Source organism: Rhincodon typus, chromosome 30 (genome assembly GCF_021869965.1).
Source record: "Rhincodon typus isolate 14 chromosome 30, sRhiTyp1.1, whole genome shotgun sequence".
In the NCBI taxonomy this organism is placed as follows: Eukaryota; Metazoa; Chordata; class Chondrichthyes; order Orectolobiformes; family Rhincodontidae; genus Rhincodon; species Rhincodon typus.
This window is the reverse complement of record NC_063361.1, coordinates 25810848-25828085: the sequence shown is the minus strand read 5'-3', so window position 1 is coordinate 25828085 and position 17238 is coordinate 25810848. Positions and strand designations below refer to the sequence as shown.

The following is a 17238-nucleotide window of genomic DNA, read 5'->3' as shown; positions in this document are numbered from 1 at the left end:
TCAGCCTTCCTGCTCCTCTGATGCTGCTTGGCCTGCTGTGTTCATCCAGCTCTACACCTTGTTATCTCAGATTGTCCAGCATCTGCAGTTCCTACTATCTCTGAAACAATTATTTGATTAGCTTCCACTTCTGCATTCAATGGTCTCTACTGACTTCTTTTTTAAAAGAATCGTCATGGATGTGATAAAATAGGTCAAAGTCTAGTCAAGGCGCAGTGGTATCTTCATATTTGTCTTTGTTCTGATGTGGCAGCCCCACTGGCAACGTGTTATTTTGGAACCATGAGCTTTGGGATATTGTTAAGAACCCTACTCTTTTTGTATCAGCTGCTGATAGTACGATCCCAGGTCAGCTGTCATATGATCGTTCTCCTGCACCATTTATCAGGAAGCATTATGAGATATCCACTTGAATCTGAGAATGATAGACTTTGGGGGAGATGGCGGGGTTGAGGTACACTTATACTTAAATATTTCAGTCAATATGTTAAGAAAATACTTTCAGTTAAAAATGTTAGAAACTGGGAAAGTACTTGGGAGGAGATGCAGGGTTGCTCTGAGTTAAGCTATGATATAGAGAATACAGTAAGAACTGCTTCAGGGTGTAAGACCTGTCGCTGGCTCCTCATGTATACATCATTAACAAAGACTGCTTCAAAAAATTTGGCTTGATCGTGGATGAAGAAGCCAAGAGCCCATCCTAAATCAGAACTAGGACTTGACAATGTTGAATAGATTATCAGAGGAATTCAGTCATTGGGGCCCAGGAAAGATGGAAACCAAAGCGGTGCTGTGCAGCTGATGTGTGAAATCTATGCATGTTTTCTGAAAGTAGATAGTCAACAACTGCAGACACAAAAGATGAGCTAATGGCTCAGGTGTTCAAACAAAGGTCCACACCTAAAACACTGCCTGATCTATTCTGTCCACAGATGTTGACACTACTGAGTTTTTCTTTTCCATTATTTCATTGCTTCTTTTGTTTTAGATTTCTGTCATCTGCAATTATTCTGGTTTCTGCATGTTCTGGCCTGAAATTCTACTTCAAGTGCTTTGCTGTTCAAATTAATGTGCTTTTCAGAGAAAAAGAGAGTACAAATAAACATTGCAACCAGTGAAAGATTTTTATTTTTCAACCATTTCTAAAACATGAGAGGCCTTGAGAGGCAACTTTTCCCACATCCGTCAATCAGTTTTAGTGACAGTTGATTGGGCAGACATTCAGAAAGTACTTATTATTTGGCATTATTTGATGGATATGGCAATGACACACTACATTGAAGTATGTACAATCTCTCAAATCATGTCTATCCTGAATTTAAATGCTGCTAAATCACAGCCTCAAAACCAGACAAGTGAACAAAAGTTCACCACCATTTTAATAAATATTTCTCTTCTCTGTTTTTCATCAAACTTTCTCCAGCCTCAACGGTGCAGATTTATACCAACATGTGACTTCATGCACCCTAGGAACCCTCCAGGACTTTACCTGAGTGGCCATTATTCATGTGCTGGCATAGATAAAGACTACTTAACTGCAGAGGGCATCACAGTTCGATTCAATATTCTCCAGGGTTTCAGTTTTTCACAAGGCTTTTTAGGCCAATGGCAGTTCATCACCTGATGCTCTTCCTGACTTCAGCTCATTCAACAGAATGTCAATAAACCTGAGATTTGAAGCTACATTATTTGGGCTTAATTGAGGTGAAAATGTAGGTGTACAGATGGTAAAAATAACACCTTTGCGGATGTGTGGGTTCTCTAATTCTATTCCATCTCTACACCATTATTCTGTAGGCTGAATTGACAAGATTACCTTCCAATGGCAATAGCCAGCCAAGTGACCTTGTGAAAGGTGTGTTAGGGCCTGTGTTAGAGCTTGACCACAATTTCCTGTCAGTGATGGAGCAGCTGCCTAGAAATGGCCTGCTGGCAAATGGAAGGATCAGCACTGTACAATCCTAGAGGCCCTCCCTTCCTGCCTGGCACCAGCCTCTGCCTGTCTTCTGGAGGGTCTCCTCCCTCTCAATCATGGCCGTACCTCAACCCCTCATAATTTTATGTACCTTATTTAAGTCATCCCTCACCCTCCTTTCACTATGGAAACATCAAAAAAAGAAGCAGGAATAGGCCATTCAATCCTTCAAGCCTGGTCTACCTTTCAATAAGATCATGGCTGATCATCTGACACCCAGCTCCCACTTTTTCCCCACACCCTTTGATGCCTTTAGCCGTAACAATAATATCAAATCCTTCTTGAAAACTTTCAATGATTTGGCACCATCCACTTTCTGTGGCATAGAATTTCACATGCTCACCACTCTCTAGGTGAAAGAATTTCTCCTCGTCTCAGTCCTAAAAGGCCTACCCTCTATCCTCAGACTGTAATCCCTGGCTTTGGCCTCCCTGGTCACCAGAAACATCCTTCCTGTATTGACCTTGCCTAAGCATTGTATAGATTTCTAGAAAGACCAAAAAGATCAAACCTGCCCAACCATCGTCCCTCACAGCTAAAATTCTGCAGTCCTGGGAGCATTCTTGTAAATGATTTCTGTATATTCTCTAGTATTCATCACATATTTCCCCTAATGCATTGAACAGAACTGTGTGCAGTACTCACTATTCTTAAATCTTGGTAAAGAAAAGATAATAAGACATTATCCCCATTTTGTGCAACATCCAAGGAAGAAAAATCATTGATTAACTATTGAGTTCTGTAATTTTTCCAAAATATTATTACTACGCAGAGTATTCTAATAATTCATAATTTTGAATAGAAAAAGGTATAATCTTAAAATAAATTAAATTGATTAAAATTGAATTTTCTCATGAAATATTCCAAGATTAGACAATTAAAGTACATTAAATCCCTGAAACGTGTAGTTCAATGTGCTCTAAACTGCAACAGAGCAGACCATTCAAACCTTAGCCCATTAATGTAATGGTTGCGTTTAACAACAGATTGTCTGCTTCAATTTAGTTCCATCTGATTGAAGTTGATAGAAAATTATACTTCTCCATACAACTTACTAATGCAATCTGTCAAAGTGTAACAGGAATGAACTCAGCACAAAAGGAACACCCAACCTTTACAGCAGCATCAAAGGAATGTTGACTGAGATTGAAGTTGAGGGGAAGAGTGAGCAGCTCTCTAATCCAAGGCAGTTTGTCTTGGACATTTCACTGTAGCAGAACTTAAGTAAAACACAGAAGGGTAGCACACAGGTGCAGCAGGTAATCGGGAAGGCTAATGGAATGTTGGCCCTTATCTCAAGGGGTTTGGAATATAAGATTATGGACTATATTGATATCCACTGAAATGTGATGCATCAGGGCAGTCGTAGGATCAAAAGTGACGTTTCACCCTTCTGAGAAAATTTTCTGGTGCATCTGAGACCAGTATTGAATTTTCTATAAACTATGTCACCGGGTAGTACAAACAAAGTAATTATCAAAGCTCACCAGACATAAATATGGATGTCACAGTGTGACTAAAGTGTTAAAAACCATCAACAAATCTGAATGTGGTATTCATAATTGATATTCAATCCAAGAACCCAATTTAACCTTTTAGATATTAAGGAGTTGTTTGAAATCACGATTTTCGGATAAAAACAAACTGGTCTCAGATGCAACAGAAAGTGTTTGGATAAAAGCAAACACGCTATCAAGCATCATATTAGGACAAAGAATTTACCCTCCACCTGTAATGGTCATTGATTGAACACTGAAGTCGGTGAATTTGCAGAAAAGTGGCGTACTCACATTGTTCAGCGTGACTTTATTTTTGTCGCGTTTTTGAAGATGGCTGGTCAGATGGTACAGGACAGTTCGGCCTTGTTTGCGGGCAACACTAAAATGGGACCCACTACTCTTTTTGTTCTTGAGCTTTCCTTCTGTTGAGAAGAAAGCAATCAGAAAATAAAAATAAACCCGGACAGTATAAATGCAATGCAAGGGAAGACAAAGATGAAAACTAGAAACATCTTCTCTACTTGGTCTTTCTAATTGCTGGTTCATGACGATATCCAGAGTGGCTTGAGGAAGTGGTACAAATATTCAAGAATGAGGGAGGACATTGGCTTTCTTAGCTCATCCCTTCAAAAAGCTACTACAGACCACCAATGTAACATTGACCTCTGATTAAATGATTTCAGTGCTTCACTGTGCTACCTCGTGGTCCATTACAAATATTGACCAATTTGTTCAATGAAGAGATTCGTAAAACCAGTCCCAAACTGACCTTTCACTTGTCTATTGAACCTTTCATTTCTGTTGCTGTTTAGTTTGAAGTTAACCTTCCCTGCACTCTGTCATAACTTATATATCTCTTGGTTGCGTTTTCTGAAGTTTCTCTTGTCTTTCTCATATCAGTACATTGATGCTAATTGGTTTTAAGCTTGGCATATGCTTGCTGGTATTGAATTTTCTATAAACTATGTCTCAAGTAGTACAAACAGAGTAATTATCAAAGCAAACCAGACATGAATATGGATGTCACAGTGTGACTAATGTGTTTAAAACCATCAACAAATCTGAATGTAGTATTCATAATTGATGCTCAATCTAAGAACACAGGTTAAGCTTTTAGATATTAAGGAGTTGTTTGAAATCATGATTTTTGAAGTCCCATATAAAACCAATAAAATTAAAGAGATGGAAGTTTATACTTCAATCAAAGCTGTTTCTCTTTCACTGAAAGTGAAAAGTGTTACATCATGTTTAAGCAAGTAGATAGCTTTAAATTCAGAAGAAGAATTTGAAGCCCACATACTGTATATTCTCAATTACTTTTCCCTTAGTCATGGATTTCAATTATGTGTTGAATATTGATCTGAAATATATCTGCTAACATTGGTCTGTGCTGAGAATGTTGAGTTCACCTTTGTAAAATCAAGGTTTCATCCAAATTTTAGGAGACAGGCTAAGAAGTTGCAAAATTTGTATGTGATAAGTAAGAGTTATAGTTAGTCATTTGGAAGATTAAAGATTGAATGACTTGCATTTATATAGAGCTTTTCATGATCACTAACTGACCTCAAGCGCTTTATAGCCAATTATGTGTTTTTGCAGTGTATCACTGTCATACAACACAGTTAATTCAGGCATAATGAGTATCCACAAACTACAACATGATAATGTCCAGATGTCTTTTTATTCAGGGATGAATATTGCCCTGAGGGATACTAGGGAGAACTCCCTACCGCTTATCTTTGAAATCGTACATGAGACTAATTCTTGGAGTGAGGCACATATCTTATGAAGAATAGTTTAGCAGGTTAGGCCTATATGCATCAGCGTTTAGAAAAACAAGTGGTGACTTTATTGAAGTATAGGATCCGGAGAGATACTGAGAGGATGTTTGTCATCTGGGATGAATCTAGAATTATACACGCCCAATTTCAAAATAAGAGGCCTCCCATTTGAGACGAAGATGAAGAGGAATCTCTTCTGTCAGAGGGTTATTAGTGTATGGAATTCACTCCCCCAGCCAGCAGAGGAGGCTGAGTCATGGAATACATTCAAATTCATTTTAGCTAATTTTTTGATTGACAAGGTGTAAAGGATTATAAGGGGACAGGGTAGGAGAGTCGAGTTAAGGTTCCCATCAGATCAGCCACAACGTTGTTGATTGGTGGGGCAGGCTCAAGGAGCCAAATGGCTTACTGATGTTTCTATTTCCTATGTTCTTATGTTGATTTGAGATGTGGCAAATATTACAAAGAGTAACATCTAACCTTGGCTGCTCATACTGAACTTCCTTCTATTGCAGCTCAATCCACTTGAATTGTCACATCATAATCGAAAATACTAGCAGTGACTGCTCTGGTGAAATTATTCCCTACAATATTAACAAATCAAATTTCTTAATCTGATATTTTAATAGAGATGTTAACATTAGTATGTTGTAACAATGGATACATTCTGACAAATTCATTAAATGTTCAAACCTTATTGCAAATTCCACTCCCCCAAGAGTCAAAGATAAATAAACTCTAAGGATGCCATGGATGCCATATTTGTGGCACTCTCTCATATTGTGATATCTTTTGACTATCACAGTCTGTTCTTACTTTCAAGTATTTAGGTAATTAGAGACATATCACATTGTAGCACCACTTGCTGATGTTGGGACCTGAGAAGTGCAACAGAATGGCGTTCAAAATGTAGTCTTAAGATCACCAATTTGTGCAGTGTTGTTCCACAATCTGCATTGGAAGTGATAGTTTCATACTGGTCCTGGCATTTTGTTTTAAATTTAAAATGATAATTGTAGCACAGTAAAAAAAACGTCAGTGCAAAAAAAAATTCTTTGACCAAGAAACTTTCAGAAAGTCAACTTTATAAATAGTTTAATATTCAAAGCCTTGAAGTTACAGAACAAAACACTCAACTTTACTGAAACTAGCGACAATGTAGCAAAGAGATATTTAGGTATAATTTAAAATAGAGTGACAACATTATCAAGACATCGATATTATCACTTCATAGGTAGTATCAAGTTCTGTTTGGTCTTCAGTTCTGTATAATCCACATTGACATCCAGTACCATCTCTACTGATAATATTTATATTAAAGGGAGAAAAAATTACGATTATAAAACTTTACCAAGAAACAAAGCATTGTTCCTAAGAACATTGAAATGATTGCTGTAAGATTGGACAGAAACAAAAACCTTTGTGTATCCTAAGAGTTTATTTATTTTTAGTTCCAAAGGGAGTGGAATTGTGCATTAACCCTTGTATAAAATCAGGGAAACAATGTGCAATTGTAAAATGTGCTTTTACCTTCTTTCCCATCTCCTGGGTGGTTTATGCCTCGGGTATCAGTGACATCCTTGAAGGAAACCAGGAATAGTACAACCTCTCCCTTCTCATTTTTAATGGGTACAATGTCAAGCAGACACCAAAATGCAGTGCCTGCAAGTGAAGAGCAGAGAAGAGGACAGTGAACAGGTTAGTGAAATTTTGCCTTCTGAATACAGTGATATGAGTTCTACGATCTTTGAGGGCGATGTCACAAATACCTATTGATATTTTATATGATAAGGGAGCCCATACAAAACATTGTCTAATGTATTCCATCCCAAAGTTTATTTTTCCTATAATTGTAACATATTAAATGGTTTACTGTAAGTCATACATAAATGTCACAAAAATAACATCCTATAAAAGATTTTTCCCACAGTGAAATGGCTTCCTAAATAGGTCCAATTAGTTCCATCGTTGTCCTGTTGACTTTCTACAAGTTGCAATTGTAACCCACTCCTCTGCATTGAGGGAAAGGACATTCAGTAGATAACAGCGGCATTCTTCCTTAAATATTCAGATCAAGATTCAACCATTTCACTGGGGCCTGATTTCTATTTTAATCAGAGTTTTGCATGGTGGAAGTAATTGTGGCTTTTCCACCAGGTCAACTTAGTAAGAAGAGGAGTCAGGTTCTTAGAAAGGCCCATGAACGATAATATTTCAACCCCTCCTGTGGAACCAAAATGCATAGAAGTCCCTGCCATAGACTTCAACTCCTTCTCCTGATCGCAAAGGCTCACACGTGGGGACATATGTGAGTCTGTCAAACATTCCTTTAGTGCCCAGCAGTGGCCTCCAGCTGTCTAGCTGATACAGTAACTGTTTATGAAGGGCATAGAATGTAAAGAGCAAACATAAAAAGTAGGTTTTAAAATAAGGAAGATGGTTTGAATTGAGCAAAAAAGAAGATTGAACAAAAACATTATTTTTTCTGGTTGCCAAGCATGTGAAGAAGGACTATCCATTAAAATGACCACTGCCAGAGTTACGAAAGATTTTGGATGAAGTGCTCTCTGAACAGGGTTTCTGGAGCACAAGGAATGATTGTGTTGAAGACCGTATTATTTAAGGACCAATTGCATAAATATACATAAGGGAAGAAAGCAGGGAAACGAGATTAGTATTAGTTCATTAACAAGGAATCTGAACAGACATGGTGGACAAACTGGCCTTCCTCTTTGCTATGGTACATAGCTAGCCAAGCTCCAGAATAGATAAAAAGACTTAGTTTATTTGTTTAGTTTGGCTCAGTAAATATCAAACTAATCAAATCTGAGTGTTAAAAAAATGGTGAAACAAATAGTCCCTCATAATCAAGAATAGCCATACAGGAAACAGACAGTGTTGATAACTCTGATTGAAAACATAGCTTTACTCTGTGTCTCATCGCCAATATTTCTATTGCAATCCTTGTTTATTCCAGCATTTTAAAAATGCTAAATATTTAAGAAGTAGTATTTTTGTTTGTTCATGAACAACACAGTTCATTGGGCTCAATGAATCAGAGTGACGTTGGTTTTTGAGATAAGCCAGATTGAGAAGTTTAGGAGTTTAAAAGAATGAGAGGAGATCTAATTGAGGTATGTAAAATGCTTAAAGGGGATTGACAATGTAGGTGCAAAAAGGATATTGCCTCATGTGGGGCAATCTATAACGACAGGTCATAGATTTCGGTTCACTATGACTGTTAACTATAGTAAATGCCAGATTCTCCTTACATTAGAAGCTAATGGTAGGTTTTGCAGTCAAGCCTAATTACATTGAATACAACGTTTCAGAAGAAATTTCCATGCAAAAATCCTTTTTGCATCTATCCCGATGGAAACTGACTCATAAAATGAACAAAATGTTTGAATGAATCGCAGAAGTCTGTAGGTATTCATCTAATTAAGTATTGTATTGCCTCACTGAAGTTCCTTTTGCCAATATCTGTACTGAGCTCTTCTTCCAAGCATTTTGTCAAGGCGTGAAAATTGTTTAGTACTTTAACTGACACAGTGATGTTTCAGAGTCTTTTTCACCTCATTGTGTTTTGGAGCTCAAGTCTTTTGGCAGTCAATGTAAAGATTGCTGCTGTATACGTGTGAAAATGCCTTATGAGGCACTGATGCACAATTTTTGTATACTTATAATTTACTCATGTTTTAGCGCTACACAAATCTCTCTGTCTAAAACTCTGTTACAATGAATAAAACTAAATAAAAACCAAAAGAAGAGCGGATGCTGTAAATCAGGAACAAAAACAGAAGTTGCTGGTAAAGCTCAGCAGGTCTGCCAGCATCTGTGAAGAAAAATCAGAGTTAATCTTTCGGGTCTGGTGACCCTTCCTCAGAACTGATGGTAGCTAGGAAAATGTCAGCTTATATGTAGAAGATAGGGTGGGAGGAGGGGGTAAGGAGTGAATGATACATGGGGGTAGAGCCCAAAGAGAGAGAAGAGCAGTTGGATAGACAAAGGAGTGGGTAAAGATCTGGCTAGGTGAGTGAATAACAGTTAATGGGGACTGTTAGTGACTAACAATAGGTAGTGTGTAATGGCAGGCTATGTGATAACAAGGCCTGGTGTGTGGGGTAGGGGCCGGGACACGGGAGAGTTCAGTCCTTAAAATTATTGAACTCGATATTGAGTCCAGAGGGCTGTAGGGTCTCCAAGTGGAAAATGAAGTGTTATTCTTCCAGCTTGCGCTGAGCTTCGCTGGAACACTGCAGCAAGCCAGAGACAGAGATGTTGGCCAGGGAACAGGGTGATGTGTTAAAGTGGCAGACAACTGGAAGGTCAGGGTCTTTTTAGTGGGCAGAACGTAAATGTCACCCAGTCTACGCTTCATTTCCCAAATGTAGAGGAGACCACATTGTGAGCAGCGAATGTAGTATGCAGATTCTGGGAAGCGCAAATAAAGTGCTGCTTCACCTGGAAGGTATGTTTGGGCCCTTGGATACTGGGGAGGGAGGAGGTAAATGGGCAGGTGTTACGCCTTCAGCAGAGGAAGGTGCTGTGGGGCTGTGGGGTGGGGGGGATGTTGGGAGTGAAGGAAGAGTGGACCAGGGTGTCCCAGAAGGAATGGTCCTTGCAGACAGCGGACAAGGGAGGGGAAGGGAATATGTGTCTGGTGGTGGCATTTCACTGGAGGTGACAGAAATGGCATCTGATGATCTTCTGGATGTGGATGCTGGTGGGATGGTAGGTAAGGACAAGGGGACCCCTATTGCTGTTGCAGGAGGAAAGGGAGGGGGTGAGGATGGAAGTGTGGGAGATGAGCCAGACCCGGTTGAGGGCCCTGTCGACAATGGTGCTGGGGAGTCCTCGGTTGAGGAAAAAGGTGGAGATTTCCAAGGCTCCCTTGTTGAAGTTGGCCTCATTGGAACATATGCGACGGGGCCAGGGGAACTGAGAGAATGGGATGGAGTCTTTAGAGGATGTAGGGTGTGAGGATGTATAGTCTAGGTAGCTGTGTGAGTCAATGGATTTGTAGTGGATATTAGTGGTCAGTCTATCCCCAGAAATGGAAACAGAGATGTTGAAGAAGAGAAGGGAGGAATCAGAGATAGACAAGGTGAAAGTGAAGGCAGGGTGGAAATTGGAAGCAAAATCAATTACTTTTCAATTCCGGACAAGAAAGGGAAGCAACACCGATGATATCATTGATATATCGGAGAAAGAGTTGTGGGTGGGGGCCGTACTAGGACTGGAACAAGAGTATTCCATGTTCCTCAACAAAGAGACAGGCATACTGGGGCCCATGCGGGTACCCATGGCTACCCCTCTGACCTGAAGAAAATGAGAGGAGTTAAAAAAGAAGTTGTTGACGGTGAGCACGAGCTCAGCCAAACGGAGGAGGGTGGTGATGGGTGGGTACGGTTCAGGCCTTTGCTCCAGGAAGAAGCGGAGAGCCCTGAGACCATCCTGGTGGGGAATGGACGTTTAAAGGGATTGCATGTCCATGGTAAAGAGGAGGCGGCTAGAACCTGCAAACTGGAAATTCTGAAAGTGGCATAAAGCATCAGAAGAATCACAGATGTACGCGGGCAGGGACTGGACCAGGGGAGAAAAGACTGAGTCAAGGTAGGAAGAAATAAGTTCCTTGGGGCAGGAGCAGGCTGAGACAATGGGTCTGCTCGGGCAGTCCTGTTTGTGGATTTTTGGAAGGAGGTAGAAGCAAGCTGTGTGGGGCTGGGGGTCTATCAGCTTGGAAGCAGTGGGGTTGGGGGCGGGGGGGAGGTCACCAGATGAAATGGGGTCAGTTACCATAGTCGATACAATAGCCTGATGTGTCATGTTGAGGTCATATTCCAGGCAAAGATAGGAGGTGGCATCTGAGAGCTGGCACTTAGCTTCTGCAATGTAGAGGTCAGTATGCCAGACTACAACAGCACCAACCTTATCAACAGGCTTTGTATAGGAGGAGGTATCAGCTTGGAATTATCACTAGGCTGTAAATCCAGAGACCCAGATAATGTTCTGGGGACCCAGGTTCAAATCCCACCTTGGCAGTTGGTGGAATTTAAATTCAATAAAATATCTGGAATTAAGAATCTAATGATGACCATGAGTCCATTGCTGATTGTTGGAAAAACACATCTGGTTCACTAATCCCCTAAGGGAGCTGCCATCCTCACCTGGTCTGGCCTACATGTGACTCCAGAACAATGTAGTTGACTCTGAACTGCCCCCTGGGCAATTAGGGATGGGCAATAAATGCTGCCTAGCCAGTGATGCCCACATCCTGTTAATGAATAAAGGAACAAAAAATTCAAAAGTTACTGTTTACAAGTCAATGAGCAGTCAGTTCTGGAACATGCCAAATAGTTTTGGTCAACTTGACTTGAAAACGATGTAAATGCATTCAAAAAGGGCTAGGATAAGCAAACATTAGGAGGCCAACTGATCAGGAAAAGCTCAGTGACTGCACATAATATTATTCACTGCAAGGGATTCCTGGGAACATTGAAACAAAGAAGGAGTTTGATTCAATTATTTAACATCTTTGAAAAAGACACCGTATTAACATCTATTGAGAAAAGGGGAATTCAGGTTATTGAGAAGCTGAAAGTTTTACTTGATTGTTTTTCAGACGAGCCGGAAATGGAAGATAATCTTATTGGTGATGGAGTGGCATGAAGGAAAATGAGTCCATTACAGGACGATAAATGTAGAAACTGGACAAAACAGGCTTGACGAGGGACAATTCCACAACCACAGTTCTAAAGAAGAGTCATACCAGACTCAAAATGTTAAGAGACAACAACGTGCAGGGCTGGATGAACACAACAGGCCAAGCAGCATCATAGGAGCAGAGAGGCTGACGTTTCGAGCCTAGACCCTTCATCGGAAAAGGGGGAGACTCTATTTTTGTCTCCATGCATGATACCAGACCTGCTAAGTTTCATAGCACACTCTATTTTGAATTCAGATCTCAAGTATCTGTGCAATTTTGCTTTTATCTGTAATCCCAGTTAATGCTGTGGGCCGTAAACCAACAAACTGGCTTCACCAAATGTTGCTTTGTAATACCACTGAAATACAATATTGACACTGCCGAGCATAGGGAGCAAGATTTAGAGAGCCCCACAGAATATCACGAGCCTGTGACCTTTAAACACTTTAACCTTTGAGATGTAAATCCACAATAACAATGTTGGAATCTCTACTGAAAAGCTCAAAACTGCTTCATATAAGATTTTGGAAATGTTATTTCAGGATGAGGGCAGTGGGACCATGTAATAATGTAGAATGAAAGACCTTGAACATATTCTAGCATGGATAATTGATAGAATGTTGTTTATCCATCAGCTTTGGTGAATGTGATGAAGGGTTATCCACTATGTCCAAAGGACCCTTCTCAACATACAGCTGTTATGATCTCAGGCAGATTTGAAATTTTCTAGTATATTTGAAATGTGAAGCAAAGATGGCATTTTCTGGCAAGATAAACATGATGGCCTAAAAATGGAGATGTTAATTCAACATTTCCCTTGTATTAACCTTGCTTGATAGCCCAGGTATAATAAACTGCATTATATGGACACGAGCTTTGATATTTATTTAACTCCCTTTAAACGTTGCCACTAAAAGTTATCTTGAGCAGATAAAATGTGGAATGAATTAATCTCAAGGCCTTTATTTCAAAGAGAATGTAAGATAAGTCATAGAATCATAGAATCCCTACAGTGTGAAAACAGGCCCTTCGGCTCAACAAGTCCACACCGACCCATCCCCCTATAACCCACCCAATCTCCACATCCCTGAACACTACGGGCAATTTTTTAGCATGGCCAATCCACCAAGCCTGCACACCTTTGGATTGTGGGAGGAAACCGGAGCACACAGAGGAAATCCGTAGGGAAGTTTTTCTGAAACTATATGAGGCAATAGTCAGACTGCAGCTGGAATACTGTGAACAGTTTTGGGCCCCTCATCTAAATATACACTGGCATTGGAAACAGTCCAGAGAAGGTTCACTAGACTGAGCCCAAGTATGGACATATTGGACTATGTGGAGAAGTTGAATAGTTTTTGTAATCATTGGAGTTTAGATGAATGAGAGGCAACCTTATTGGAATATATAAGATTCTAAGGGGACTTAACAGGGTGGGAGAGTCAAGGACTGGAGGAAATAATCTCAGAAGAACATATCATTCCTTTAAGACACAGATTAGGAGGTAATTTTTTCTCTCAGAGGTTAGTGAATCTGTGGAATTCTTTACCTCAGAGGGCAGTAGAGACTGTATCATTGAGTAAATTCAAGGCTGAGATGGACAGATTTTTAATCAGTTAGGGAATCAAAGATTATGGGGAAAAAGCAGGAAAGTGGAGTCTTGGATTATGAGATCAGCCATGTTCTCATTGAATGATGGAGCAGGTTAATGGCCTAAAGGTCCTATTTCTGCCCCTTAGTGTTATGGTCTGATGAAATGGGTGTACACAAGGACATAACACTCATCAACAGTAAACATTTACCTGATTTCTTGTAGAATTGCACTTCCCCCTGAAACTCTTGCTTGCTGTCAAGTGCTTTTTCAATCTGCACAGAAACCTGGTCATTAGTCTCTGCTCCGTGCAGAAATCGGCACCCACAATTCTTCTGCATGACTTCAGTGCGAGCATAGCCAGTGAGGTCGCAGAATCCATCTGAGCAGTACACAATGGGAAAGCCACGGTACACCTGAGCATTCGCAAGGATAAAATTGCTGTCTGCAAATACAAAATGGAAGTGATCAATTGGAAATGTGATATTGAAAACTGTCTATGATAACTTAATTTCGTAAATATTTAATTAGGATTTTTAATTAGGATATTTAATTAATTAGGATATTTAATTAAATATTTAATATTTAAATAACTTAATTTCCTTAATTTTCCTAAACTGTTGGCTAATTAATAAGCACCTCTTCAAATGTATTGCACAGTGATGCTCACTGGAGTAATTTAAGACATTTGAGCCACATACAACACACAAATATTGAATATTTTATTAAAAAGTAAGTCTCAAAGTCCAGGCACAAAAGCTGAAAATTATGTTATATTTACAAGACACCAATTGTGCAGAAAACAATGTAGAAGCACTGCTGGTTTTACAACTTACCATCTGAGCAAACTGACCATAGCAAAGGTAATTATGAAATTGACAGGTCAGGAAAACACAGCATGTTTGAGGCAGGGGCCCCATGTAGCAATGTCACTGATGTTCAAGTTAACTCCTGTACGAGACAGGTTCAAATCCCACCACTGCAGAGTTTGAGCTTAAACTTTATTCATAAACCTGGAGTTAAAAAGCCAGGCTCACTAATGGTGCCGTGAAATGATCATCAAGTGTCATAAAAACCCATCTGTTCACTCAACCCCTTTAGGGAAGGAAATCCCATTTTTCCCTGGTCTGTCTACAGCATTATGATTAACTTTTAACTCCATTCTGAGATAACCCAACAAGCTATTCAGTTCGAGGGCTATTTGGGATAGGCAACAAACGCTGGACTTGCCAGCAATGGCCACGTCCAATGAAAGAATAAAACAAAAATCCATTATGTCCAACATACCGAACAATACGACGGCAGGAGTAGAATGTCTTTAGACTTTCATCATCCTGTGACAGCTGCTGCAGTCTGGTGAAAAATAATTTCATGCTGGGGTTTGATGTGCACCCACAACTGGCCTATTGCAATTTGAAGCTCACACACCGCACCATCCCCCCTCGATTACCCTTCAGCCCTAAACTCCCAAACATTATCTGATGAATTTTCAAAAGAAATTAAAAGAATAAGGATCTACACCTCCAACAGCATTAATTCCTTTCAAGGTCATAACAGCAATATGTTATTTTGAGTTGCAACTTGAGCACCATTCTGATGCATTTTCCAAACTGAAGTTACAAGATCCTTGGAATACCAACAATGTCACCTCAGCTGGGTCATTTTGATCCAGTTTCCAGTTTCCAGTTTCAACCTGAACAGGTCCAAATTAGTGCATTAATCAGAGCTAAAAGAAAACATTTTGGAAGCATTAGTGGTCATTTTGAGTTCAGGTGTGACAGAAAACTGTTTTTGGAAATCAGGGCTGGATTCTTATAAACCCCTGAAGAAGGAAATGAGGGAGTAGGACACAAAATGTGGTGCAGTGGAAGTGGCACCACTTCTATTTCCTATCCAGCCTGAAGCTATATTACCAGCAGAAGGTGAGTAGTAGGATGGTTTCCTCACTTCTAAACAATTGAAGCCCCAATTAATGACCATCTAAGGTCACTACTGAGACTTTACTAGAGGCAGGGAGACTGGCACCATGAGTTCAGACTGCTGGGTAAATCTTGAAGAGTGTGTCACCAGGCAAGGGGTATGGGTCCTTGCAGGTAATTCATCCCATCCCACTCTGATATCCTGGCCCTTGACCACATCCCTTTCACCTGGGCCTTCCAGCTTGGTCTAAACAACTCTACTGATTTACCATTTTAATTCCAGATTCCATTGCTGTCTCCTCGTTGGGATTGCCTGCAGTGCCAGCAGTTGCCACTGCTCCCTTTGGCACTGCAGGGACAAGAAGCTGCTGTCCCTTTGATTGGATAATAGGTTGCAGAGACAAGATGTCCTCTCCGATGGGAGTTGGAAGAGCTGCCTCAAGCCAACTAGTGGCCCTATGGTTCTAAATGGATGCAAGTGAGCTGGCCAAGGAGCATAGGATTCACTACCAGCATTGGGAGGTGGAGATCCTGCCCAGGGAAAGATTTAGTCTATCTGCTAATTATGCATTTTGTCCAATTTTTATACACACTGAAGGAAAAGATTCAGCCAAGGCAAAACTAACAATCATCCATTCACACCCAAACTCAAAAATCTCCTCAATACCTCAAATTCCCATATTAAGATTCAACTAAAAGTTTAAACTGGTGTTGTTGATGAGTTTTAAATCTAGAAGATAACACGCTGAATTGGGACAAACTGTTGAAAGTTGCTGCAAACTTGTCCTTTTTGTAAAAAAAATCAGTCTTACATCACTCCTACGTAGAATTTGCATAATTCCAAAGTTTAAAATTGGATCTTGCCTCAGAATCACTTTCTAGAGATTATTGCAAAATAACTTGGTGCTCCGTCATTGTCTTGACCAACATTCTTCAGAGATCTCACCACACAATATGAAACAGATTACTAAATTGTATGATATTTATGGGGCACAGATGTTTGTAAGAATTGTTTGTTTCCAAAAATGTTTCTCTCCAATAAGTTATTCAGTGTAAAATACACATTAGAGATGCTTTGGCATAAAAACAAATGCAGAAGTTTTATTAAGCATTAAGATATTTTTACAGTCCAGTGGTGCAGTAGATTTATTTTACAAAAGTAAAAAGAAGCCAAGTCTCTGCTGCTACATTGGAAATAGAGTTGTACATGCCAAATCTTCAAATCCTGTCATGGCAGCAGTTTGGTAGCTCGTTGGATGATAGGCTCACCTCTTACATCAGAAGATTGAGTTCAAACCCAAATCCAGGACTTGAGGGTAAAGCTGAAAGCTGATACCTCAGTGCAGTACTGAGGGAATCCTGTGCTGTCATTCAGATGAGACACTAATCTGAGGCCTGACCTATTTTCTCAGCTGACTGTAAGAGATTGCACAGTTCTATATTGAAAAATCTATCTATAAGAGACATCTCCAGTGACCTGCTTAATACTTATCTTTCAATCCACATCATAAAAATGGCTATAGCTCATTGTTACATTGCTGTTTGTGGCAGTTTGCTGGGTACAGATTGGTGCTGTGATTCCAACAGTGATTAGACTGCAAAAGTACTTTATTAGCTGCCAAACACTTGGGATGGCTGATCCCTGCTGAGGAAAGTTGCTACGTAAATGCAAGTATTTTTATATTCTGTTTATTTGCAATCTGGCTTCATAGTCTGCATTCACACTCAGAAACACACAGGATCAGCATGGCAATCATAATC

At 39.9% G+C, this 17238-nt stretch overlaps 1 protein-coding gene across 1 annotated transcript in view; it reads right to left on the bottom strand.

Moving 5' to 3' along the window:
• Window positions 1-14931, bottom strand: part of LOC109912401 (potassium voltage-gated channel subfamily H member 8-like) — a 79959-nt gene extending 65028 nt beyond the window's left edge. The window contains exons 1-4 of the mRNA XM_048614415.1: window positions 14846-14931; window positions 13770-13999; window positions 6789-6920; window positions 3766-3896 (exon numbers count right to left, since the gene is read on the bottom strand). Of these exons, the coding sequence (XP_048470372.1) occupies window positions 3766-3896; window positions 6789-6920; window positions 13770-13999; window positions 14846-14931 (579 nt within the window). The remainder of the gene's footprint in view (window positions 1-3765; window positions 3897-6788; window positions 6921-13769; window positions 14000-14845) is intronic.
• Window positions 14932-17238: the final 2307 nt, after the last annotated feature.